This window comes from Penaeus vannamei, chromosome 7 (genome assembly GCF_042767895.1).
Source record: "Penaeus vannamei isolate JL-2024 chromosome 7, ASM4276789v1, whole genome shotgun sequence".
NCBI classification, from domain to species: Eukaryota; Metazoa; Arthropoda; class Malacostraca; order Decapoda; family Penaeidae; genus Penaeus; species Penaeus vannamei.
This window is the reverse complement of record NC_091555.1, coordinates 42,322,967-42,350,466: the sequence shown is the minus strand read 5'-3', so window position 1 is coordinate 42,350,466 and position 27,500 is coordinate 42,322,967. Positions and strand designations below refer to the sequence as shown.

General features: G+C 36.9%; 3 protein-coding genes across 16 annotated transcripts in view; 1 reads left to right on the top strand and 2 right to left on the bottom strand.

Annotated features, from left to right (window-relative positions):
- The window catches only part of LOC113809215 (prostamide/prostaglandin F synthase), a 7,596-nt gene extending 5,725 nt beyond the window's left edge, over positions 1–1,871 (top strand). The window contains exon 5 of the mRNA XM_070123943.1: positions 705–1,871. Coding sequence (XP_069980044.1) covers positions 705–815 — 111 coding nt within the window. The 3' untranslated portion in view covers positions 816–1,871. The remainder of the gene's footprint in view (positions 1–704) is intronic.
- A 6,178-nt stretch (positions 1,872–8,049) lies between these two features.
- Positions 8,050–11,937, bottom strand: LOC113820126 (uncharacterized). Of its 2 annotated transcripts, XM_070123941.1 has the most exons (3): positions 11,266–11,937; positions 8,793–9,053; positions 8,050–8,588 (listed from the first exon to the last, which is right to left on the bottom strand). In XM_070123941.1, the coding sequence occupies exons 1-3, from the start codon at positions 11,825–11,827 to the stop codon at positions 8,137–8,139; spliced, it is 1,275 nt and encodes a 424-aa protein (XP_069980042.1). In that variant the 5' UTR covers positions 11,828–11,937; the 3' UTR covers positions 8,050–8,136. The 2 variants fall into 2 exon arrangements, with proteins under 2 accessions (XP_069980042.1, XP_027228201.2); XM_027372400.2 differs by having other exon boundaries at positions 8,050–9,053; positions 11,266–11,931.
- A 2,257-nt stretch (positions 11,938–14,194) lies between these two features.
- Positions 14,195–27,500, bottom strand: part of Moe (moesin) — a 99,768-nt gene continuing 86,462 nt past the window's right edge. For 7 of the 13 annotated variants that reach the window (XM_070123935.1, XM_070123936.1, XM_070123937.1 and 4 more), the window contains exons 4-10: positions 21,202–21,306; positions 20,353–20,606; positions 19,904–20,050; positions 19,513–19,773; positions 18,969–19,326; positions 16,874–17,110; positions 14,195–16,704 (exon numbers count right to left, since the gene is read on the bottom strand). In XM_070123935.1, coding sequence (XP_069980036.1) covers positions 16,540–16,704; positions 16,874–17,110; positions 18,969–19,326; positions 19,513–19,773; positions 19,904–20,050; positions 20,353–20,606; positions 21,202–21,306 — 1,527 coding nt within the window. In that variant the 3' untranslated portion in view covers positions 14,195–16,539. Of the gene's footprint in view, positions 16,705–16,873; positions 17,111–18,376; positions 18,431–18,968; positions 19,327–19,512; positions 19,774–19,903; positions 20,051–20,352; positions 20,607–21,201; positions 21,307–27,500 lie in introns of all 13 variants that reach the window. The other 6 variants (XM_027372395.2, XM_027372394.2, XM_027372393.2 and 3 more) reach the window with 1 other exon arrangement.

Below are 27,500 nucleotides of genomic sequence, written 5' to 3'. Positions count from 1 at the left end.
CTCTCCCTACTCTCTCTCTTCCTCTCCCTCTCCCCCTTCTCTCTCCCTGCTCTCTCTCTCTCCCTCTCCCTCTCCCCCTCCTCTCTCTCCCTCTCCCCCTCCCCTACTCTCTCTCTCCCTCTCCCTGTCCCTTTCTCCCCCTACTCTTTCTCTCCCTCTCTCCCTCTCCCCTCTCTCTCTCTCCCTCTCCCTCTCCCCCTTCCCCTCTCTCTCTCCCTTCCCCCTCTCCCCTACTCTCTCCTCCCTCCCCCTCTCCCCCTACTCTCTCTCTCCCTCCCCCCTCTCCCCTACTCTTCTCCCTTTCCCCCTCTCCCCTGCACTCTCTCTCCCTCTCCCCCACCTCCCCCCCCTCTCCCCTGCACTCTCCCTCCCTCTCCCCCACTCTCCTACTCTCTCTCTCCCTCTCCCCCTCTCCCCTACTCTCTCTCCCTCTCCCCTTCTCCCCTGCACTCTCTCTCCCTCTCCCCTTCTCCCCTGCACTCTCCCTCCCTCTCCCCCTCTCCCCTGCACACTGCTTCCCTCTCTCTCCCTCTCTCCCTCTCCCTCTTTCCTTTCCTGTGCTCTCCCTCCCTGTCATATTTTTAATTATGAGGTATTAAAGAAAAAGTAATTAGGTGCAAATATTACAATAGTTATTTCCTCTGTATCATAACACTTTTTACAGAGTATTTTTATATATAGTAATTTTTTTTTTCTTTTTTAAGGCTCTTGGCTTAGAAGCAGAGGAAACAGCTGTTGGAGGAGCAGAGAAAGATACTGTGAATGTAACAGATTTGGAGTGTGAAGAAGTGTGCGCTATGCCGGCTAAGAAGTAAACAGATGTTTGGGACTGCCATGTACTATCTGCAATGTGTATGACCATTGCAACTGGTTTTCAATGTTTTGTATTACATGTTAGAATGTTTACCATTATGTTGAAATTCTAATTGAAATGGGAGATACTAAATATCAAATATGTTTGATGTATCTTCATAACAACTAAGACTATAGAAGTGATTACATTTTGTTTTAAGATAATTTACCTCACCCTAAAAAGTTGTTAATTTTTCAGGATTGGTATTTGATAAGTACTCACTTTCATTCCAAATTTATGTAGACAAAGATTAAAAAAAAAAAAACTGTTGCGCATGTTCATGGTGCCTTTTTTAATAATGATGAAAAATATATATAACTTTTTTATTTTTATAGCATGATGCTGCTTATAATTTAGGTCAGAAAGATAGTTTATCATTAGGTCATTAATCTAAGCTGGAGAAACTTTTTGATATGTAAAGGAAACATGCTAGGCTAACCAAAAAGATATAGTTATAGGCACTTTTACTTTTGCAGCTGAATAGATTTTTGTATTATTTGGTCTACTGCAGATTAGCTGCCATATACAGATATCTATATCTTCTAATAAACAACTTTGAAAACTACTTAAGTGAGATTTCATATGTTTTTAAGATAATGCACAAGAATGAATAGATGTACCACTGAGGATATAGAATGATTACTAGAATCTTTTGTCATACATTAATGCTCAGGAACTAATAATAACTTTATTAAAAAGTTAACATATGGCAGATCTCATTAATTTATATGTTCAGCTTTGACTACGCTGTGTCACAAACTGGATTATCATAATGATCATTTGCATTTTTTACATGTGATGAATAATTGTATGGGTGTATTTGTTTTCATATTTGATAAGCATATCCTGCATTTTACATATATTTATACTGGCTTTGATGTATGAAGTCTTGTGTATAAATGAAATTTTCAGGACACGAGATGGATGTGTAGAAAGCCATTGTTTATATGTGTAAATTAAGCATGGATGAGCTTCTGTGTACTTGATCCAATGTTGCACATAAACAGATGAAAAGATAGTTGTTTATTATTACTCCATAGTGCAGATACATTTTGATTGGATCCCAGTCACTCAAGCCTAACGTTTTTTTATGTGCAAGAGGCAATGTTGCATTCATCTTTTCACGACCTATCAGAAGTCCATTCAATCTCTCTTAAGAGCAGGTTTTTGAGGCATGTCCAACTACCAACCCCACTGTGTTGTTCCCCAAATAGTTCAGCTAGACGGCAAAGTTCCTGATTTTATTCTGGTCCCAGAGTCACACAAGACTACTGGAAATCATCTTAAGCAATTGGATCACAATCAAAGTACAAAATATTTGGTTTCTGGTCAATCCATAAAAATATGACAAAAAAGATGAAAGAAAAACTGTTAATTTTTCATACAAGTTAATGGTTAGAGGTGAAATTAATGTACTAAACATCAGAGGTCATATAGCACTATAGGAGATATAATTAACTGGAAACGGTAGAGATAGGGGATGGGGTGTTTGTTAGGTGTTATACGTTAGTGGTTATGGAGTAGTAGGATGATACTTACAGGATTAACATAGTTGGGTAGAGGTGGAGGGGTGAGTGATTGGGTTAAGTTAGGATAAAAGGGAGAGGATTAGACCAAGTGGAGGATGTGTATGTTTTTGAGGGAGATTAGGTTTTGTATGTAGAAAGTATGGGATTCCATTAGGATGTCTGATAGGTTGGGAGGTCGTTGTAGGGAAGATATGTGAGGAAAAGCAGCAGTTTGGGTTGTGAAATGTGGGCACGACAACAGGATGTGTGAAACTGAAATGGGAACATTACAGGAGGAACATAGGGGTGGGTCTGATCTTGGCATGAGGTATGAGTGGCCAATGCATAAGTGGGCTAGATTTGTTTCCCAGCGTCTGTTTTTATGGAAGGAAGTTGACCAGGAGGAGATTGTTGGTTTTATTGAATGTAATTTATTGGTGGTAAGACTTGTCCAGAAGGTTTGCCATCGTGTATAAAGAAAGGTTTTAAAATGAGGGTAATAATCTATGGCTGGGATTTTTGAGAAATTGGGGTTATGTGATGTGGACTTGGTGGCTGAGTGAGCTTGAGTGTCTGCTCTTTCATTGCCTGGTACTCCTATGTGGCTAGGTACCCAGCAAAAGTTGATAGTTTTGTATCATGTGAATTTTGCAGACAAGGGGGTTAGTTGAGGGTATGGATTTTATGAGAGTGAGTGAGTTTCGTGAGTCGGTAAAAATAGTGAAAGAGGAGGAAGAGAGAGTATATGTGTTTTAAGGCAAAGAGGATTCCATATAATTCTGTAGTGAGAACACTAGACTCAGGAGGTAGAGGGAATTTAAATGTGTAGGTTGGGAAGAGGACTGCAAAACCTGCTCCAAATGTGGTTTTGCAGCCATCAGTGTAAACATGCGTACTTGAGGAGTGAATAGGAATATGGTTAAGAAAGTGAGTGGGAAGAACAGAGGGAGGTATATCTGACTTTGGTGGGTCAGGATATACCAAGGAGCAAATTTGGGGGCAGGGTATATGCCATGGAGGAACTGAATTGACAGAGAAGGGTAGAGGTTGGAGAAAGGGAAAGGAGAGTATTCATGCGGACGATAAAAGGAGTTGGTAAACGGGGAGATGAGGTAAAGGTAGAAATTAGGGATTGAGGAATAGTTAATTTGGCAAGGGAGTGTTGGTGAAAGTGTGCAAAGCATCGGAGAGAGAGAAGGGTGTGGCGTTGAGAGAGATGGTATGCCTGACCCTGTGTACAAGCTCTCAACTGGGGAGGAACGGAATGCTCCTAATGCTAATCGGAGACCGTTATGATGAACTGTATCTAATTGATTAAGAAGTGTGCTAGAGGCAGATGAGTATACATGGCATCCATAAGCAAGAGTAGAGAGGACCAGGGTTGTGTGAAGATAGAGAAGAGTTTTGTGGTCTGACCCCCATGATATGTGGGACAGAGTTTGTAGAATTCTAAGGCGTTTTTGAGCTTTTTCTTTAATGGAGAGAATATGGTCTCACCAGGATAGTCTGGAGTAAAAAATTACTCCAAGGAACTTTCCCGAAGAGCGGTATTGTAGAGGAGTGCCGTATAAGAAGAGAGAAGGTTGAGGTTTTGCACGTATGCGTGAGAAGAGGATAGAAAAGGATTTGGTGGTGGTGAAATGAAAGCTGTGATTAGTTGTCCAAGAAGATGCTGATGATATTGCTGACTGGAGGAGTTGTTGGAGAGAGTGTATGGATGGACTGGAGGTATAGATGATTAAATCATCAACGTAAAGTGATGATCGGGTCCCTGGTGGTAAAACTGATATAATGTTCACAGCTATAAGAAATAAGGTAGTTCTGAGAACACTGCCTTGTGGGACGTCTTCGATCTGAGGGTAAGAGGATGAAGTGGAAGAAGCAATTTTGACTTTGATGGTGCGATTGAAAAGGAAAGATTTTATAAAGACCCCCATGTTTCCGCGTATGCCTAGAGTGGACTGTTGTTATAGGATATGATACCGCCATGTGGTATCATATGCTTTCTCCAAGTCAGAGAATATTGCTATGGTGGATTCATGGTGTGCAAATGCGGATAATGTGTCTCAAAATGAGCAAGGGGGTCTACTGTCCTTTTGGTACGACAGAATCTAAACTGTGAAGAAGAGAGAAGGTTATTTGATTCTAAATACCACATTAGTCGTGACTTTACCATTCGCTTTAGTAGCTTGCATAAGCAGCTTGTTAGAGCAATGGGGCCATAATCTTGTGGGTGGGTACCTGATGTATTTGGTTTTAAGAAAGGAAGAACGAGGGCTTCATTCCAGTGAGTGGGGAAATATCCTGGTGTCCAAATTTTTAAGAGGATGATGGGAGGTGTTTGAGCATACAGTAGTGGATAATGTCAGGGCCTTCATGGGTATTACAGCATGATCGTAAGGCAGTGTATAATTCTGTAGAGGAAAAGGGAGTATTGGATGGTTCATCTGAAGAGAGGGAAAATGTGATAGGAGTTCGTTCTTTGGTGATTTTAATGAAAGTGAAATGTGGAGAAAGATGAGAACCGATATGTGAGTATTTCTGATACAGTGGACTGGGGCTGGGTGGATGTTTGCCTGATATTTTGTGAACATGTCGCCAGATAGCAGATACAGTTGTTTTGGATGTGATTGAGGAGACGTATGTTTTCCAGCTCGTTATTTTACTATTTCGTATTGTATGTTGGAGATGTGCTGATACTTTTTTAAAGGATATGAGAGCAGATAGTTGGCAGGGAGTGTCTCGTTTACATTTGTAGCTATTCCATTTTGCGTATTTTTGGCAGAGCGCCTTAGTACATTCTGGGTTCAACCATGGAATGTATTTAGACGTATAAGGTCTAGTGGTTTGGGGAATGGCTGTGTAGACAGCTTTTAAGACTTGTGTTGAGAATTTCTGTATTTTGTCAGAAATGGGTGATAATTGGAATGATGGGTGAGTTATGGTAATGTGAAAAGTGAAAGTTTGCCAGTCAGCTCTATCAAAGCACCATCTAGGGGGGTTAGGAAGTGAGATATAGGAAGTAGGGGTAAGGAGGGTAGGAAAGTGGTCACTATAGGGGTATTGGTCTCGGACTGACCAATGATAATCCAAGTAAAGAGAAGTAGAGCATAGAGAGAGGTCCAGGCATGAAAAAGATTGAGTACGCATGTCAAAATGTGTGGGGTGTTCAGAGTTAAGGATAATGAAGTCAGTTGTGGAAAGGAAATAATCTAGGGATCTACCACGTGAAATTGTGATGGTATCACCACAGAGAATGTGACGGCAGTTGAAACCTGTTATAATGAAGGGTGGTTGTAGTTGAGAGAGTAATGTTTTGAAAGTGTTAAAGTCAACAGGAATAGAGGGAGAAAAGTAAACTGAAATAACTGCTATCCATTGTTGGAGAAAAATACAAATAACAGTGCAAGGAATAGTGGTTTGGATAGAGGGTTTAGTGTATGTAATTTTTTGATGAATTAGTATTGAAGATTGAGTGACAGAGTGAGGGAATGATATGAAATGGTAATTTGGAATTGGTAATGAGAGATGTGTTAAGAAGGTTTCTTGTAGACAGATGATGGATGGGTTGTAGGTAGATATGAGATGTCTCTGTGAGAACGGAAACCTCGAATGTTTCATTGTAATAAAGCCATGATTATTTGAAGGGTGATGACATGTATGGTTGTCTTAATAATAGGGGATTAGGTATCTGAGAGTTGAGGTAAAGGATCAGGAGTAGTGATCTGGGATTCAATAGGGAAGATAGGGTCTGGGGGAGTGTATTGTAATAGAAGAGATTCAAGTGTGTATCCAGGGGGGAGTGGGAGGGATAGTAGGGAAGGATAGGGTTTTGGGGGGAGTATTGGTTTAGGTGGTTGAGAGGATGAGGTTTGGGTAGACAGATGGGGTTTTGGAGGGGGAGGTGGTTTGGGGGTTGGGAAGATGAGGTATGTTGGGAAAGGGTAGGGGGAGTAGGGATATGGGGGGTAGGGGTAGGAGGAGTACGGGTTAGGGGAGTAGGGGTAGGGGGGATATCAGAAGGAGGAGGATGGATGTCTGCAGTCACTTTGATTGTGGGTCAAGTGAGAATACAGGTATTTGAGGGTGATTAAGAGAGGGTTATTTCCTTGGATTGTGCTCAAGTAAGAGAGGGTTTTTGGTTTGGGTAAGGGTGGTGGAGTGGATGGGGTGTGTTGGGAAGGTGTAGAAGGAAGAGGGGTTGGGGGATGTCAGGAGGGGGAGGGTGCATTTTGGCAGTCACTTAGAATATAGCTGGAATCTGGGTAGAGAAATTGATGGATGACTGGGAGAAACAAACTTTTTCTTGTGTCATGCACAGAAAGTTTCTAATGTCTTCAGGGGTTTCTGGACGGGGAATTGGGTAGGGATGTTTGGGAAATGAAGGATCTTTTATGAGGGGGTAGGTATTTGAGGATATGAAAATATAGTTGGTGTGTATAAGGTAGGTGAAGATGGGGTAGGGCATTTAGTTTATCTACTGTGGTGTGTGGGGAGTTGAGGAGTAGGTATAGGGGGAGTTGTGGATATAGGAGTATCTGGATTTAGGATGGAAAATGGATATGATTGGGAAATAGGGGTAGAGGAGGAAGGGTGAGGAGTAGGAGGAAGATATATTGTTGTGGATGTAGAGATAGTCTGGGTAGAGGGGTGGGAGGGAAGAGGGATAGTGTTGGATAGTATTGGATTAGGGTTTGATTGAGAAACCTCGTTTACGTGCTTCTTGCCTGGCTTCTCGTAGGGTGAGGCCGAGTTTGTATCTGAAAACTGCTACTTCAAATTCAAATTCAAATTTATAGGTAGGACAACTCCTATAAAATACATTATGTGGGCCACTACAATTGGCACATGTACAAAATTTTGCATGGTAGTTTTCGCAATCATGACCAGGTTGGGCACATAAAGGGCATCTAGCTGTGGAGTGACAGTGCTGTGCAGGGTGGCCGAAATACCAGCATTTCTTGCGTTGTCGGGGAGGGGGTCGATATGGTCTGACTTAGTATGATTCTCCACCGATATAGAACTTAAAGGGAAGGTCATTTCTACAGAAGGTAATTGTGGCAATATTAGTGGAACTTTCGGCGACCTCTGGGGGGGATTGTGTAGCACTGTACTGATATTGCATCATATTCTGTAAGCAAGTCTAACAGTTCTTCACAATCTGACCATTCCATTATACACAGGGCATATATTTGAGGGAATGGAAACAGTTCCTGTATAAGTATCCTGTACAGGGATAGGTTTACCAGTGAGGTCAACCAGGTTAGATATTGCACGGGCTTGAGACTCAAGATTCAATTGTGACAAGTTTTTTTTTTTTTATAATTTTGTTGTACACAGATGGCCCCACAATTGCTCAGTCGCCAGGCAGTCACTTTGTAGAGTATTCCTAGATTTTTTGGGGGGAAATGTTTCATTACCCAATCATTCTCGAAGACCTAAAACATGACTGACTTTTTAGTATCTAGAGGTTTGAATACCAGCCTTCATTTTAACTTCTATTACATACTGCATGGGGAATTGAGTAAAAATATTATCGAGAACAAATTTATTGACTATGAAAATAACAAAATATAACTTTAAAAAATATATAAAAAGTATGGCATAAACCCCAAAACATTTCCTTCATATAGACTATGGATGTATATATATATTTATATGTTTACATGTACTAAATTACACACTATATAATAGTATATGTTTATATGTAAAAGACAAAATTACATGAATGCAACATAACAGTAATATTCTTAACAAATTAGAGCATATCTTATTTCAATCCAAGAGAGCCACATCATCCTGCCATGAAATTCCACTATCTCCATTAAAATAGGTTTTGAAACTATCTCGTACTATCTCTGCAGTACTGGCAATTTTTCTTGGGATGTCTTCAAGCTTTTCAATTCCTGGAACCTTTTTATGAGGAAGTGAGACACCGCTGTCAATGTTTTCTGTTTCCAGCAATTCCTGTTGCAAAGGCACTCTGGAATGTATTCTTAAAAAATTATGGAGCACCACTGCTGCAAATATTGTGCTTAGTGCATTTGCTGGAGTTGCCTGAACAGGTCGCTGAAATACTCTGAATTTACCAGAGAGAATTCCAAAGGCATTTTCTGATACTCTGCGAGCACAAGATAATCTGTAGTTAAAAATTTTCTTGTCCATGGATAAGTTTTGGCCAGGGTAAGGTTTCATCAGGTAATCCTCCAAGGGAAAAGCATCATCACCTAGAATCACAAAAGGAACTTTCTCATTTACAGATGGTAATGTAGCAGCTGGTGGAACCTGAAGCATATTTTTGTCCAAATATTCTTTCAACCTACAATTGTCCCAGAAACCAACAGCATTTGCTTGGCCTTGTGCTTCTGTAGCTACATACAAGAACTTGTAGTTAGCATCAACAAGTGCTACCATTAATATGCCATGATAACCTTTATAGTCACAAAATTCTGGTCCAGTGTTTTGTGATTGAACAAGAAAGCGTTTTCCATCTATGGCTCCTATGCACATTGGAAAGTTCCAGTTACTGCTGAAATCACTAGCTATTTGTTGCCATTCATCTGATGTTTTTGGTAACTGCAGATAATCATCCTTTAAAACTAAATGTATTGCATTACAGACTTCAGGAATGATGCGAGTTATCAAACAGTGGCTTATCCTGTACTGCAATGCTAATGAGCGACGAGCTTCTCCTGTAATAAAGAAAATACAGAATATAAATAACTGCACTGTACAAATATCAAGGAACATCAAAATGTGGGAAGTACTTTGCTTCTAACAATGCATTAAATTAAATCAATAAAGGAAAATAATTGTAAGTTATATCTGGAATTAACATCACAGATGATTCAGTTCTCAATAAAGATGATTATCTATTAATTAAATATTTTAAGAAAGGGATTCATCACTCAAAATAAAATATACCACACGTAAGTGTAATTTCATAGGCTATAATAATTACTTATATGCGAAGACTATTAAGTTGAAAAGTTCCTTTTGCTTATTTAAAACCACACGCAAAACAATTTAACATCTAATTTTATTTTATTAGAAAAAAGCCGTCGTCCTTTTTCTGATCTGCATTAGGAAGAATTCAATTGCAAATTGTATGAATTGTCTTTTCCCCCTCCACCCAAATACATATTCCCCAAGCAGTCTCACTCTAAACAGTTGCCACAGTATAACCCTAAAAGAAGGGCTATTAGAGGTGGTGCCTTCTTGCAATTGCATATGAATCATTAACTGAGTAGCATTAGAATACAGTAATCTATTTTACTTATTAGATTTTTTAAGTATGCTCATCTCACAATTTAGTCAATTTTCTATAACAAAAGTTTCACATGAGTTTCTTGAACTTTATGGATGTATGCTTAAAAGCATTATGGAATCCACTCTTTCAAGCACAAAATCTTCCACAAAGGAATAATACCACAAAAATCAAATGGTATAACAAAATAGTATAAGAGGATAAGAACAATGTATTTTTGAAACTGACAGCCCTAAAATTATGTTAAGATTTCCTCCAATCATGAAGATTCTAGCATAAGAAAATTATGCTAAGAACTGTTGTGCATTACACAATTTTAAGCATAAGGCCATGAGACCCCATCCAGCTGTGATAATAAGTTTTGTACTCACCATGGTTTCCATATCTATAGTGTTCTATCACAGGCCAACAAATCTCCTATTTGGCAGGTTACAATTTGGACTGGCTCATTTATCCTAATGCTGCTTGGAATATGTGGTATTCACTGTGGTATTGTTTTGTGAAAAATATTAACAAACAGATGGCTCCAAGTGCAAAGATACCTTAGAGTCAATTAATAGACCTACATGCTCTTATTATTTTTCATAGCAGCATTAATGGATAATGTTTTAAACAAATATTATACAAATGAATGTGCTAGACATCAAAATATCAATGTGAATTTTTTTTTAATATTTTGAAAGTCAAGGAAAAGGGTAATCAGGTCATACTAGATGAGAAAATATGACCAGTCACAACAAGTTTGATATTGATGGATGTCTGTCACCCTATACTACCTGAATATACAGAAATAATGCCGCAGAAACCCCAACAATACCCGCAACCATGGCCCCAATAACAAGAGAGGACATGAAAAGTACTAAGGAAATTGTGGGGTAAAAAATAAATAACAGACAGAGACTTAGCCAATATAGAGTCACATAAAGAAACCACCACATGTACACAGCAGGATAGAACATAGAACAGACTCTGCATTCTTGCATGTTGGTCGTATGCTCTACCCTGCAATGAATATGTGGATGATTCTTTGTCTTCTAATGTGGGGCTCTCTTGCCCCCCAGGAGAGGAGTCAGGGGACATGGCATTAGACAGCATAGTGACAGATTCATTGCTGCTAATAGGGGGAATTCCATGAAATAATTTCTATATATTAAATAGTAGAGAGTATGAGGAATAACTGCTAATTCTTGACTGTGAGAGTAATATCAGTGGGAAAGATTAACAATATTCTACACTTAACCCCTACAATCTGGATGATGTTACGGTCCAGTCATGGAAAAATCTAGGTCAAGGGCTGGGTGACATGAACTTGTCGTCATTGGAAAAATGGCCGCAGGTCAGGTGACACAAACTTGCTGTCATGAGTGAAGGCCAGGGTGACGGAAAAGATCCGCCATGAATGTACAAACCTCTTGGCGTGTGACTTGACTCATTTGGTGCTTAGAAGGGGGTTTTAGCATTATTCCCATCGACAAAAGAATGTGCAATGTAATGTATGTAAGCCGTGACTGGAAGAGCGCCAGCCCCAGGGAAGACACTATTTCCATGCTGCATGCCATATTCATAATAAGCCCCAACTAAAATAAGTACCAAACTAGATGGAATAAGAGTCTGACTGGAATAAAATTCGATCTTACCTGTGGCTAAGTATCGTAACGTTACAGACAGACGTTGTGCTGAAGGAATTGAGTCTCTTAATTTGGTGTTTTCTTTCTGAATGTGAGGCGACACCAAGGATAACAGTTTGTCGAAATTCTCCTTATTCATCCCATGGAAATCGTAGAACACGGGATCATCGTCGAGTCGCATTTCTTGAATTAATTTATCGAAGACACTCTTATTTTTTCTCTGTAACCACGGCTTTACCCATAGTCTCCTCTTTTTCTTCTTCGCAGGATCATCATCGGGGTGTATTTCAGACTCGCTTATATCTTTTCTTAGCAGATATGGCGTCACCCGAAGCCTCTTCTTCCTTTTCCTCTTTCGGTTCAGTAAATACAAGTATGCCTGGGCACAAGTTAATGTGGCGAGAGTCAGAGAGATCAGCTTGGGCTCCATGGTGAGGCGACGGGTGACATTTGCCGAGTGACTTTGGGGAGCGATTTGTTTGTTTTGGTTTGAACAGCTGAGCGATACCGCTGGACTGAGTCGATGGTTCTTCTCATAGTGTTGGGCGATAGCTGGAAATTTCTGTGACATTCGTTAAAATGGATTGGTAGTTTCATCCCCAAGGTCTGTTTATTTAATTTTTGTTGATAACAATCAGTGGTCTCGAAAAATACAAGGTCGAGATTTTATTGTCAATATCAGAATCCATCAAATACACTTTTAGAGCGACTTTTCATCGCAAACGGTTAAAAGTCTAAGATATTAAGAGGGTGAGGATACTAAAGATTTTTTTTATTTCTTTATGATATGAACTATCATTATGCGTCTTTCTGATTATGTGAAGGCATTATTTGTTTAAAGGAATTAAATTCACTTTACTTCTAAAATTGTTTACAATCCTAGTTACTGCACTTTCATTACTATTCTTTATTATTATAATTTTTATTTCCGTTTTCTAGTTTTATCAACATCACTATTGTCTCCCATTCCTCCTGCAATTGTCATTGCAAATTCGACCAAAAATGAAAGAGTTTGGCGATTGAAATGTTAAACATTGTTTTCTGCTGGATCAGTGAGCGACCGTAAGATTTTAAAATAAGAAAAACAATTTTAATAGTCATTAATTTCTACATATCTTATTGTATATATAGATTTTAGAAATGAGTAGCTGAATGAATGCAATGATTAATGAAAACGGCAGTATGAGGACTAACTGGCTTTATCAATATATTTAGCGTCGTTCAACTAACTGGCTTTATCTGTCAGGCACCTGAGTCAGGTTCGGGATTATCACACTTTTGGCCAGAGCGTTATCTGGGGGATGGGGCAAGTCAGACCTAGCGTGGTCTTTATTTTGATCCTGCCTTTTTCACTTATACCGGCTTTCTGCAATTCTTTTGGAGGTCACATGCTTTGAGACATGTCATTGAGGCCAGTAATTCCAACCCACTGGTATGGATACACCTGAATTTTTTTTTTTTTTTTTTTTTTTTTTTGGGGGGGGGGAGGGGGGGGTAATTAAGTTTAGAAGGGCATCTGTCTGTGAACTGTACATAAAGTGCTCATATTGTATTATGTAGTGTGGTGTGTATGTTTTTGAGACCTTGTCGGTTTGTTTGTTTGTGCATGGTCGCACGCGTTAAGAAATTCCTTCTCAGTTTATCATAGGTTAATCCACTATTTCTTATATTTGCGAATACACAGTAGTAGTAGAATATACCGAATAAGGAAACATTTAAAGACAAAACATCGGGGAAACGGTAATGATAATAATAATGATTGACAATAAAATTGATGATTGATATTGATAATGATGATGATTGATGATGATTCAAGAAATTGAAGAGTTATCTGTATTAGGATTTCAGGCTGATGAAATAACATTGTACAATGCTATAAATTGTTTTTTAGCTACTTTGATTTTACTCAATATTTTTTAGCAACTTTAAATTTACTCAAACTCATATACCAATACAGTACGGTATTTTCAGATTCAATGAGCCATTCTTTACATGAAATAATTTTCCATTTTGATATAATTCTTTCTTGCTGACCATTATGGTATTAGGCATGGCCAATTTAATTATAGACTTTGGTATTAGGTACTTTGATAATGCAAAAGTATGATTTTTCCCTGACCAGATATTTCTACTATTGCTATTTTTGTCAAGTGAAGATTTTTCCCTACAAGTTTTTGCACAGGCTGGTATTTCCCTGCACATGATTGAGTTTGGGCAGGCATTTGCTTACATATGGAGATATCCCTAGTATGTTTTGGTGTGAATGGATATTTCCCTAGTGGTGTTTCAACACACATTAGCAGGTGGAGAAATATACTTATTTCTCCTTTATATAACACATTTGATTCTTGGTACTAATACCTAATGCTTATGTATTTATGTTTAAGTTTTCGTATGCTGTTGGGCCAAAGGTTGAATTCTTTTATCTATGACTGTTTACTTGTTCTCTATATTTTGGATATATAGCATTTATTTGTTAAACTATCAATTTTACAGTAATGATAGCCTCTTGGTCAGCCCAATACAGTACTTTTTCTGCAGGTTATTATCACAGGAATTTTTTAAAAGTTCATTATCCACAACCAGCATCCGCACCGGCACTTATGTCAATACATGTCCATTCATCTCACTTATCCTTAATTGATTCCATGGTATCCTTACACAGCACCCTGAGTTGAATCATACATAAACATTTTCCTTCTTCCCACTGTGAGAAAAAGTAAATAGTAACAAAAACTGAAAATAAAATCAATTAGTAGTATAGTTGGGAAATGTTTGTCTGGGAAAATGTCAGACTTCCTGATAATACATTCTCCTGTGCAAATTGAGTACAAATTTCTTATGTGTACATGCTGTACATCTTCCTAAGTAAGAAGTATTATTACACTGTATGCGAGGCACAATGGTACATCAGTAAAATGGGTATATCAAACAAACGTTATCATCTTTTTATGTTTATTCAAAAATGACTTATATTTACCTCATCAGTTTTAAGATATTGTATTTTCATATCAAAGGCTATGTTAATAGATACAACCACTGAGGTTTGCCACTTGAAGGAACATGAGTCCTAGCAACCCCAGTGCTAATGAGGTCATCTATATCTACTGCATTCCCATGCATTGCCTGCTTGTGTTGTCCACTCTCCAGTCACTGACAGAGGTTACCCAAGGAAACCAATTTATAATTTACATATTTACTTCTAAAGAGTAAAAACCTATTCCTTTACCTTAAGAATTTGCTAGTATGCAATATTATTAAGCTTTCTAGAAATGAACCGAACAGCAAGTATGTATCAAGTAATCTTTCTTCAAGATATTCAGTGGCATAAATAAATGGATACTTAAAATTTTAGCCAAATAATTGGTGGACAGCAGTGCTTCTACCATAGTGAATTTCTTGTGAAATCCAAACAATAATGTACATGAATTTTAGCAAAGGAATAATAAAAAAGATCTTGAGAAAAAATAAATACAAACAACAGTCTAATAAACTAATAAATGAAATAATTTTTTTGAAGTGATAGTTTCTCAAGACTGAAAAAAGTTGTGAATGGCAAGCACCTGATTACATACATAACACTATCACCAATTGCGGCTAAAGTATTTACAAATATTTAACAAATATTCTCCAGTAATTCTTTCCTTTCACAACAAGCAAGCATATGCAGGAAGACTTGACAGGACAGGAAAAGAGGGAAGGTTGTTGCATAGGCACTGGCAGCACATACAGTCGTGGAAAAAGCAAGAAAGCATTGTTGTATTGGCTGGTTCTTGGTAATACCTGGCTGTGATTTGACTTCCACCTTGATTACTTACTTACAAAAAGGTACACGACTAAGAAATACACCGAACATAACTCTTTCAGCCTTATCAAGGCATGGTTCTATTACACTGGATTGTTCTGTTGCCACTCAATGCTTTTATCACTTCCAAATCTAATAGAGATTATCAGACCTTTACATTTAAACAAATTAACAAATAAAAAGGGCATGAGAACAGAGGGTTCCTATTCTGAATATTGTATGATGAACAAAAAACATTTTTCAAAAACAAACGGTAAAACAAAAAAAACAAAAAACAAAACATTGCCGAATAAATCATTTCAGGAGGAAATATCTTCTATGTTTCATATTCACCCCTAAATATGATAATAATAACTATCAGATCTAAGCTATCAGATCTCTCGTTGCATCCACCTGAACAACACTAAACAGGAGCCTATACTTAGGTGTTACAAATACAAATGTCAATATTCAAAATAGACTACCCATCAACCAACATATATTTACATTCATAACAATGCTTGGCCTAACTTTATTACCCAGAGCGTTCATTGTGTAAAAATCTAACTCTCTACCTCTAGCTTTGTTTCTTCTTCTATATGAACTGCAAGAGACATACAGCTTCGGGCATAAGGTAATTCAGTACAATGATAACATTGTGCTGTTTCTGGTTTCTCATTTTTTTATATATATTATTAGATCTTAAAAAATATTCAGCTCCTTGAACCTTTCAAGTGTCAAGTTACTGGGAATGAAAGTTACCAAATAAATTGAGAAATGAAAATTCAAGGGGGCAGAAAGGGGAGAGGGAAAGGAGGGAGGGAGGGTGGGAGGGAGGGTAAGTTACTTGCATGGTCCAGCACCATCTGAAATGGTCCATATCACATTGTTCACACTAAGTAAGGAAGTGTTGTCTTAATGTTTTCTCCCATGCTTGAGACATGAGAAATGCATTCATTTAGATTATGATATGACTACTTTTTTTCTTTTTTTTTTCTTTTTTTTTTTGATGTGGTCCAATTTTAACAAGGACAAGAGTACATCACTCATTTCACCTATATTACATACATACAAATTTCCATTATTATATATAAAGATCATGTAGGGCACAGTTACCTATTTATTTCTCCAAAGACAATACTATTTTATGTAGTAAATGGAAATAGAATGTGAACTCATCAAAAACTGAATTCACATATTTCACAGGCTTCTAAAGTAATAATAATAGAAATAATAATAAAGATGATTGTAATAATAATAAAAAATAATAATAATTGTGATTATAATATTAATAACAATAATAATAATAATATTTAATAACAATAAAATCAGTAAAGTTTTTGCATCTCAGAAGTTTGTCAAATTTGTGTAGCAAAGCAATAGAAATGTATGACATAAGCCTATGTATAAAAGAAGAAAAAAATATGAAAGGAAATGTGGGAGTAAATCTCTATAGGAAAGCAAGAGTGTGAAGATGTGTTGGTCCTTGGACAGATTGTTTACAAGTTTTCAAACTGATCTACTCGTCGCTTGGTGTTGCCCTTGCGGATTTCCCTCAGCGTCTTGTACTTGTCTCTGCCCTGTCGCACATTCTCCTTGTGAATTTTGTCCATGGTGGTTTCCTTTTCAGTATCTCGTGTGGACTCAAGGTCATGCTTGAGAGCCTGCAAAAAATGGAAATTATTAATGATTAATAATAATCAAAGCTTTCTATTTTTATCTGTAACTAATACATACCTCCTTTCAACCTCTATATAATCAAAATAAATGTATGGCACATTCACTGAGCCAATAACATGAAATATACACAATTTCATAATGCTTCCACAATACCTTAAGCTGGTTCTGAAGTCGCTCATTGCGCTCAGCAAGAGTCCTCCTTTCCTCCACTGGATCTTCAATGGGCTCGTCTCCAATGTAGAGGTCCTTGGAGATGTCTCCATTAGGGATGTCATCATTCTCCTCAGTGTCTTCCTGCTCAGCTACGTGGTGGTGCTGAGGGGTAGAAGAAGCAGCCAAGAGAGCAGCAGTGGCTTCCTCTTGTTTCATGCGAGCTTCCTCAACCTCTTGCTGTATTTCATAAAGAAGACATATACAATGGATTAGTCAGTGCAAATGGGAGAATTTTTCTTTATATATTCCCATAAGTTTTTTTTTCTTATTTTTAAACATCCAACTAAAAACTGCAACCTATTTAAACTCTCTCCTACTTCTGTATCCCAAAAATTTTCTTCCTCTTTTATCAATATTAAAAAGTGTAAATGTTCATAAATAAAAATACTCCAAACAAAAAAAGAAAAACTTCCTCTGTAGTCCACTTATGAAAGAATGACCTAATTTCCTCAAGAGAACCTGAATAATCGTATGAAGTGCATGCTCATTTCATTAAGTTCATACTCAAGATTCAAGTTCTAGGAATTAACATTCACATATCATAACTTGGAGAGCTTTATGATTTTGCAATTTAAAAGCACTGCAAGCTTATTTTTCTGCTAATTGCTATGCCTTGAGAAGAGGAGGCAGGTAACAATATTAAATTAAGTCTTTTAAACAAGAGAACAATTGATTACTGTTTAAGCTGGATCTCTAAGGTTGTTCCTATCAGTTCCCTTTTATTTGAGTTTCTTTCCTCACACATAAAAAACAAACAATAAAAGTTAAATACAATATAAAACAGAAAAATGACACGAACACAATTTCCCAGTAAACTGTACCTGATCTTAAGCATAAGCTTTTTTCCTATGGCAACATAGTCCATAATTGTATAAACATACTGTCCATGCCATATATATATAGTCCAATAGATATTATTCAGTTTGAGAAACATGCTGTGTTCACGAGTGAGTTATCATGCCCAGTTCTCAGGAAACAATTCCCTTTATGTGGTAAACCCCCCTACATCCATCTACATGTTTTATCCTATGATGGAGAATAATACAAGAGTATGTTTGCCTCAAGTTCTGATAATGGCATCAATGAACCAATAATCTCTGAAATATATAAAAATCTGACAGCTATTACAAATGGGCAAAATACCACAAAACACAAGGGTTAATTTTTTTTGTGTATTACAAAAATACTGAAACATGGGTGGGAAAAAATAATCACACGTAACCAATCAGAGGGACACACATGTTAACAGAAGGATAGGTTGGGTTTGTGGAGAAAATAATAATAATAATTCCATGCAGAATAACAGATATGCACCACAATGCTTTACGGCAATAGTGGCATTTTATTTCCTACCCAAGTCTGTTTATAAAAAAAAAAATATGTATCTTTTTTAAAGGTCACAGATCTATCAAAAACGACCTCTGCAAACATCACACTGGTTACCTTACCACCCACGCCTACCCTTGGTTGTCCCTCAGAAAGCCGCAGTTTCAGCATCTTATCGTAAAAAAAATCCAGTTCATGGTCAATTTTCTCTTTGAAATGGCATACTGTTTCTTTGTTCCTCTTTTAGTTCATACCATTAAATATTATGGAATGATAGTTATTCCTCATGATATTCTTGCATCCATACAATGACTATAACACAGGAACATGAAAACCAGCACATGTACACAAAATCCCTGACAAACAAACAAATGTTGAAGTATATCCTTATAGAATATCATTATTCAATATTTCCTTGTCTAAATTCTGTTTCATCATTTCACTCTGATTATCGCTTAACTAATAATATAAATTACAATTACTGAATTAATCAATCTATCCCCAGTCATTATAACTCTTCAATGATATGTCCAAATATATATTTTATTCCTCTTTAGATTTTTTTCTTATTTACAAATATTGAGGTAAAAGACAGAAATAAGAGCTATATTAGCTGTCAGTCTGTCCTATATCTCAGAATCAAAGTGTGAAGAAGCAACATGTGAGAAATATAAATAAAGCAGCAAAAAGAGACATCTTTCCTTCCTACCTGAAGCTTTTTGGTCTCTTCGTCCTTCAAGTTGACTTCTTCCTGGATCCTGCTTACTTCCTCCTGTTTGGTGCGGATCTCTTCCTCCAGTTTGAGCTTCTCTTCCGCTTCCATTTCCTTTGCCTGTTCGAGACGGACCATCATATCGTGGAGTTCCTGCTGCTTGTTCTCAAGCTCTTCCTTGGCTGCCTGCAATTGTCTCAGCTGTTCTTCCAGTCGTCGGATGGTTTCCTGTGCTTCCACCAACTCCTTCTGCCTCCTCTCCATCTCCTCTTGCATTGATTTCAGGCGTTCTTCATATTCTTTCTGCTTCTTCTCTGCCTCCTCACGAAGAGCAATTTCTCTAGCCAGCTTTTCTCTGATGTCAAGAAAGTAATAATGAATTGAAACCTGAACTTCTGTGTTAATCAAACCATATTGATGATACAAACCTACAAAACTTGGATAAAACTATAATTTATCTTTCAAAGTACAGAAAACCTTTATGTATTTCTTTTGAAAGATAAACTTGCACAGCTGAATGCAAGCCCTTCTGACAACTAACCTTTCTTGCTGCTTTGCTAACTTCTCCTCACGAGCTTGTGCCTTCATTTGCTGGACCTCAATGGTGTCTGGCTTGCGGCGACGCATGTACAGCTCATGGTTGCCCATGCAGAGAGCAAGGATACGCTTGTTGATGCGTAAACGAGGGGCAAAGAAGACAAAGTCTGGGGCTTTCTTGTCAATGGGTTTGATAACGAATTTGCGGTCATTGAAGGAGATATTTCTGATTTCAGACCATGGGAAGCCAATCTTGGGAGTTAACCTGAAATCCAAAATTTAAATGAGTCTTCCCTCTTCCTTTAATCCTAAACCTCCTTAGTACCATTACTGATATAACATACCACAAGTCTTGCAATTTTGGTTCTAAAATTCAGCATCCCTTCTAAACTTACTTGTCATCCTTTTCATAGATATTCAGACCAAGAGCATCAACGCCTAGCCACAGCTCAGTGCCCTTCTTGTTCTTGATGTCAAAGTAATTAACTCCGTACATCTCCAGATCCTGTGCCAATTTAAGGTATTCCATCATGGCATCCTCTCTGAAATAGGTTATATAGTAATATAGTGGAAATAATAACCATAATAAAGTCATCAAAAGAAAAAAAAAAACAGTATGATATCTTTCTGAGTAGCAAAGATATATTAATGGTGAACCAGGCAAAATAACTATCAAAATTATACTATTACAATTCTCTGTACAGCATTCAACAGAATATTTCATGTCATTCAAAATTCGTTAATTTCATTATCTACAAAAAAAGAGAGAGGGAGAAAGAGAAGACCACAATATAGCAGGAAAAGAGAGAGAGAGAGAAAAAAGACAAATCCTGACATCCTCTACCTGAGCATGCCCTTGTGTTCATGGTACCAGGTGATTATCCTCTCTTCCCACTCCTCACGTGTCAGCTTGTGCTGGTCCATGACACGCTGGGGCAGTAACCGGTCATTTGCCAGGAAGCCTGGTTTGTGAAGGTCTGAGCCATGGTCTCCATACTTGGCCTGCACTGCATATGAAGCCAGGAGTACTGACGTCTCCGGGGGGCAGTAGATGTCATCGCTCAGGATAGCATTCTTCACTTGCAGGTAGAACAGACGCTGTGGGGCAGAAATTATATTTCTTTTGAATAATTCCAGGCTTTGTTTTGATGTTTATGCCATCTGCAGAATTAAGTAGTTATTGCAATCTGATAACCTGCTGGGCAAATTAACTTGTACTACAATTTTCAACATGAAAACATTTAATGTAATGAATAAGACCTTTTTCTAAATATGAACTTAATGAAATCTTCATAAATATATTAAGAAGAATGAAGTATATTCTACAAATACACCTTTGCAGGTCTTTAGGTTTGATGATTTTTAATAAAGTCATTAAAGGGATCTTTCACTGTAATCAAAATGTAAGAATCCCTAGTTAATAACAAATGAACATACAGATAATGAAACAATTGTGGAAAAAAAAAAAAAAAAAAAAAAAAAAAAAAAAAAAAATTATATATATATATATATATATATATATATATATATATATATATATATATATATATAAAATAAAACATAACATCACACTGAGAAACACAGCAAATTAAACCAATGAAATCAATGCTAAAAAGCAAAAACAAAAATAACAACAACTCTCCCAATACCCAAATCTCTTCCATCTAACGTCTCCCATCTCATGAGCCCTTACCAGTGTAATGTCCTGGATGATCTCCTCGGCCACATCCTCTGGGTAGAATTTGGCTCTGAATTTGAACTGCAGTGGCGTCTCCTTCTTGACATCTTGTGAGAGAACCTATGGATAAAATAAGATGATATTAGTTAGCTATTACAAGAAAAAATTGCTGACTTCTTATCCTGTTAAAAGGTTTTATTTATAGTGTACATACATAAATACACAATAAATATATCTACAGTTTTCTAAAATGAGTATGCAGGTAATATGTGGTGTACAGTGAACAGAGATAAGAAAATAAAAAAGAAATGTCACAATTCAAATACTGCACGCAGTAACATCAGACATGAAAGATGTAATTGTGACAATATTTCAAGTATGCAAAGCATTAACACATTTTAGGTGTTGTAGTGGTGTATCATAAAAAAATAATACTGGTAATGTATTATTTTTAAATGTGTAAATGGCATTGGAAGCCAACTTTTTATTCCATTTAATAATGTAATCTGAAAATACCAGAAACACAAACACTGAATTAATAAATCCACATCTGACCAACAAAGGTCAGCAATGGCATATGATATCAAGCCCACAGAAAGCCACAATTCATAAAGCAAAAAGTCTAGGATCATCTTCCACAAATAATACAAATAAAAATATCAATCATCCTTTTCAGCAAAAACAAAAAATAACAAACCACAGAAAATGTAACATTCTTTTTGGCCCAAGAACACATAAATCCTAGAAATTACAGCATCCTTTTATGGTGAACAATTTAACATAAGCTCTAAAAAATGAAGCCTCCTTGCCAAGAAAAGATATGATCCACAAGAGCAGCCAAGTGCGAGACACAGCCATGCATACAGTGCTGCGGTAATTGAAGTTCACAACCACTAGAGCTGTGGGAGAACAAAGGCTGTTTATCTATAATCTCCTCCATTGTTCCGTATGCTACATAAACACCACCCTAGTAACCTTGGATGATTGAGTTGACTTTAGCTCTTACTTATTATGCCCACTATGACACCTGTTCAAAATTTCATGTATAGGCCAAAAAAGGAAAAAGAAATTTCATCTAAAGGAAGAAACCACTTTAGCAATAGGGAAGGTTTTGCATTTTCGACTTACATGGTGGTAAGTTATCTTTCAATTGCTTTAGATACATTCATTTGGGCTTGGTTAACTTTTATAATAAGTTCTTTATTCCTCAGCTCTGACTGATCAAACAATAGAGGTTTGGAAAAAAAACAAAAAACATACAACACATATAATGCATAAAAAGTTTCATATACCAGTTAGTGCACCATGCATTTTCATCATAACAATGCATCTGCAATTATCTACACTATTTTGTGTTAGAAGCAGGAACAGTCAGTATACATTTTCCTTGCATATAAACAAACAAAAAGGAATAAATGACTAGTACCATTCCTTTTACTTTCCCTTAATCTACTCCGACATACCCTGTACTAGACTATTTACCTCCTTTACTCAAACTAATATACAAATACAGATAGACATATTAATAATGTATTGCCATCTGTAAAACATCTTAATATCTATGATTTTAACCTAGCAATGTTGCAAACATGATGCTATTGAATAAAATACAAAAATGTTAACATAAAAACATTCACTTTTCCCAAATTCATAATATCCCTTATGATAATTCTTTTAATCTAACACTTTTTGTCAGTCCCATCTTTCTATATTTTCCCTATCACCAGAGCAAATAAGATCACAAATACAGAAAAAAAGACAAAAAGGGAAAAAAAGCTAACATTGGCCAACTTCCCTAAACTAGAAACTAATAGATGTGAACCAATCAAATGAAGCTTGTGACATCCACAGAGATAACTTTCCTCTAATAAACAAACATACCTTTGTCAAAGATTTGAACTTCTGAAAAAGGAATTAGCAGTAAGTTCTAAGAAATGTTATTAATCAAGACCTGTGTATCTGGTGCATAAATGACAGTTAGTGCAAATTACAGAAAATAAAAATGAAATAATATAAAATAACAGTACATTTTCAAATTCATTTAATATCCACATTCTAAGGACTATTTCTATCATTCTCAAAATAAACTCCCCCGAGTCACATATTTCACCTATTCAACCTAACTGCCATACTTCTGAGAATTACATTTCTGAGTAACAACATACCTACTTACAAATTCATCCAAAAAATTCTTTGGATCATTTTGCACTCAATATTGAAAGGAAAAAATCCTATATCTAAATTTGTAAAATAGCTATGAATGCAGTTTGAGTAAAAAATATACATCTAACAACTGCTGTAATACAATAATTATAAATATTACAGGAAGCACTAAGAAAGGACACAAGGACTACTATTTCGTTATGAGACGGCTTATACACCCTACTTTATCACAGTGTGTACATAAAATGGTTTTAAAAAATACTGCAGGATTCAAACTACCCAAGCCTAAAAAACAGGGGCCTCTTTCTCTGGCAGTTTGTGCTTCCGACTGTCTACAGTCTTACCCAGTGTACATTAAACTTAGTTTTGAACTTAGTCCTTGGGAATCGCCATAAGTAGTATCCAACACGCCAGGTTAGACTCTGTTGGCGAAGACATCTGTTAGCCAATGAAGCTGATATTAGGTCCAATCTTCTCTAAAAAAGTACTCCACTAGGTACCTTGATCAACAATCAAAGCACATAAAGCCAGTGTCAAACAGCACCAGAAACCCCTTCTAAGCCAACATTCAAGACCTTAAAAATAAATCTGTAAACATCAATTCATAAAATACTACTACCAAAGAAACTTCTTTGTAACTCTTTTCTTTTTTTTTAGCGACATCCAATTACTAGTTTCTGAAATAACCCATGCAAAATAGCCAAAAGATGAGCACACACCAAAGCAAAGGGCAAAAGAAAATGGCTAAATATCTGTCCATACACACACATACACATACATAAATATGAGGAAAAACAACACAGTGAACATTAAAATTTATACAAAGATGGCAAGGTTAACAGAGTATCTGATATAGCATCAACTGAATAATAATAGCTAAAGTGTAAAGATAAAATTGATATCCAAATCTTAAAAAATTAGTTCACAATACACTAGCTCTGCAACCATCATAATAAATCTCTTCAAAAGCAGCATTACTCAAGATGATGGATGTAAAAGGGTAAAGCTGAATCAAGCAAAGAAAATTATGCTAAACTGGACAGAATTCCAAAGATAACCCATTCCGAGATTAAAAAGAATAAAGGAAGAATGGACAAAACTGTTGGGAAAAAACTACCAAAATGATACAGTATTCCTGACACTCTTATGAAATTGAACAACTAAATAATGAGTTATTAAAAAATAAATACTCCATCATCTTTTTAAACTTTTAGTTGTAATGCAAGAGAAATGAATCCATCTTTCATAAACTTAGATTTGGTGCAAATGTAAAAACACTATCAAAAATCAACCTATATGTCAGAACTTTTAATGTCTATTTGCTCTTCTTATCCTAACAATCAAATAAGATAGAACTTGTAATATCAATAACAATTAAAAAACAAAGGATAACAAACTTTCCTAGCTGAAGAAGAAAAGCAATAATAAATAAAATAAAATAAAATACTATAACAAATTAAAATATAGAAAGTGATAAATCACCTTATTCACATAATCCTGTACACAGTCTGCAAATAAACTTGTCAATAGAAACAGCACCAAATTGCCATTCCCCCTTTACCAGTAAATTATTCCAGACCTCAAGCACTATCTCTATTACAAGATCATTAACATACACTTCAGTAACTACTCATTAGAGCTTCTAAATTCCCCAATGGACCATCAGCTCCCCTCGGCCACATGGAGGGCACTGTGTCACATGCACTTGCTAATACTGGTGACGAGCCATTGTAACACTGCTAATGAGAACAGAGACCTTAATATATTGCAACAATAAGGGGAATTTTTTTTGTGTAATCATATAGCTATGTGCATGAAGAGGACATGGTTGAATTGACTTAAAATGATATGAGTAATTATGACATGATGCATTTCAGACATTCAAACAGAAATGCTTATATACATGTCTGATTCAAAATATAGTATTTTTACTAACTTTTCTGAAAGTATCAATACTTTTAAGGGTAAAAATTAATGCAGATGGAAAAATACAGGCAAGGGACTCCTAATTCATTACAGATGAAGATACAGAAATGAATTTAATTATGTATTACTATGTCACGCAACTGATTCCTTTACTTTAGCCTTCAAGACTTCAAGCCTAATATCAATCTTTTCTAATTTGATAATAACATACACTTTCATATTTCTAATTTCATTTTGATAACCATAACAGCCATCCCTTTCCTAAATGCAATTACTAAAAATTCATCACCTAACTATAATATAACATTTACCATCTTTCATTTCCAAACACAAATTTTCTAAATATTTTTTTTCTCTCTAACTCATACTCTGTGTGTGTGTGTGCATGTGTGTGTGCATGTGTGTGTGCATGTGTGTGTGCATGTGCGTGTGTGTGTGTGTGTGTGTGTGTGTGTGTGTGTATCTGTGTGTGTGTGTGTATCTGTGTGTGTGTGTGTGTGTGTGTGTGTGTGTGTGTGTGTGTGTGTGTGTGTGTGTGTGTGTGTGTGTGTGTGTGTGTGTGTGTGTGTGTGTGTGTGTGTGTGTGTGCGCGCGCACGCGCGTGCGTGTGTGCGTGTATGTGTGTGTATTTGAGAGTGATACTTAATGCCCCTCCAGCCCTCAACCCTCATCACCCTCCCCCCCTCCAAACCTCTAGAAATAAACATCAACATGACATAGCAAACCCCAACCCCCCCTCCTCCTGCTTCTCATTTCCACAACTCATGCCTCATCATGTGCCATTCCCTTCCCTTGTTCTAATAAGCCTAACTCACAGTAAGAGATACATCCAGTGACACTTTGACCAGACAGGTTTCTTATGCCACAATATAATCACATCCGTGTTACATCTCTTGTACAAGTAATGTGAATAATGATGTCTAGGGATTTTTGTGAACCGAGATATTTAAAACTTAAAAAAGACAACAACAACAATGATGATGATGATGATGATGATGACAACAACAACAAAAACATTAATATCATCATCATAAGCCATTGGGCTAATTTGTAAACATGACTATCTTAAATAGTCATATTAACACTATTTTAAAAGACAGAAGAGCTAATAACGAACAAGAATGTGGTGATATAATGACATAGCGAGTTGCAGTTATACTTCATATACCTAAGCGAGCATGCATGCTTTCCCATCCTCCCTAAAAGGTAAGTATTCAAGCCCTAACCCTCAAACAAGACCTCAAGACCCAAACCCGAGGACGGTAACGCTAGCACCTTCTTGTGGCGGCACCAGCGCGATCCCAAGGCAGCCTTCAACACATGGCGCCCTTTGTCAAGGCAGCCCCAGGATGACCGCCGCACTTGTTTGTTCCTTTCCCTTCGGCGGCTCCCGTGAGCCCCAAGGCCGGCCCCGTAATTCTTGCTTAAAGAAGAGGAAGCCTGATGTGTTTACCCCTTTAATCTTTTGTTTCCCCAAGGACGTCCTATGGACAATCAACTTGCCAACAATGATATTCTCTCTCTCTCTCTCTCTCTCTCTCTCTCTCTCTCATTAGCCTCCTACTTCTATAACATCACTCGTAATTACATTGTACCCTATCTTTTGACTATCTTCGCTTTCGTTTGAAAATTCGACAGTGAAAAAACGGCCTGTCACTCACGACTCCGTTTTATGCGTCAATCACAAACATAAAGCGCCGGCGTTTTCAATGGCTATTCAAGACACGCAACGGAAAGCGTATTCAGAAAGCTTCGAGTAAGAGATAGTCAAACAAATAATTCGATACCATACGATGAATTCTCCTATCCAAACATGGCACTTTTCATACCTACCAACTTTCACCTAACATAAGCCTACCAAATGATATTACCGAGGTCAAAACAAACCTACAGCGGCAAGGTACTAAACAGCTTAATAAATTTGTCAACTGACGTAAGCGACAAATAAAACCCGGATATCATATTGTTGACGGACTTGGTTGATCCAAAACAACCTTGAGGATAAAAACCGCCCTAACTTTTCGTGAAACACTAACACTACTCCGGGTTAAGAAATGTCGAGGGTTCTATTCTGGGAGGCACCAGCGTTCTAAACATAAAACTTCAAAGAGCACACATCATCAAGCACGGGGTAAAAGGATGATTTACCATGATGTGTCTGCTGTACAGTGCTAATTTTAAACTGAACTAAAATGCATAAAAAAGTATTATGCTCTTTACAAGAA

What these genes read in the sequence shown, in the direction of transcription:
- LOC113820126 (XM_027372400.2), bottom strand. Translation starts at nt 11,827, where the DNA reads ATGTCACAGAAATTTCCAGCTATCGCCCAACACTATGAGAAGAACCAT. An exon ending in GTTACGATACTTAGCCACAG is followed by an intron (nt 9,054 to 11,265) that starts GTAAGATCGAAT and finishes TCTTTATTACAG; the next exon opens with GAGAAGCTCGTCGCTCATTA.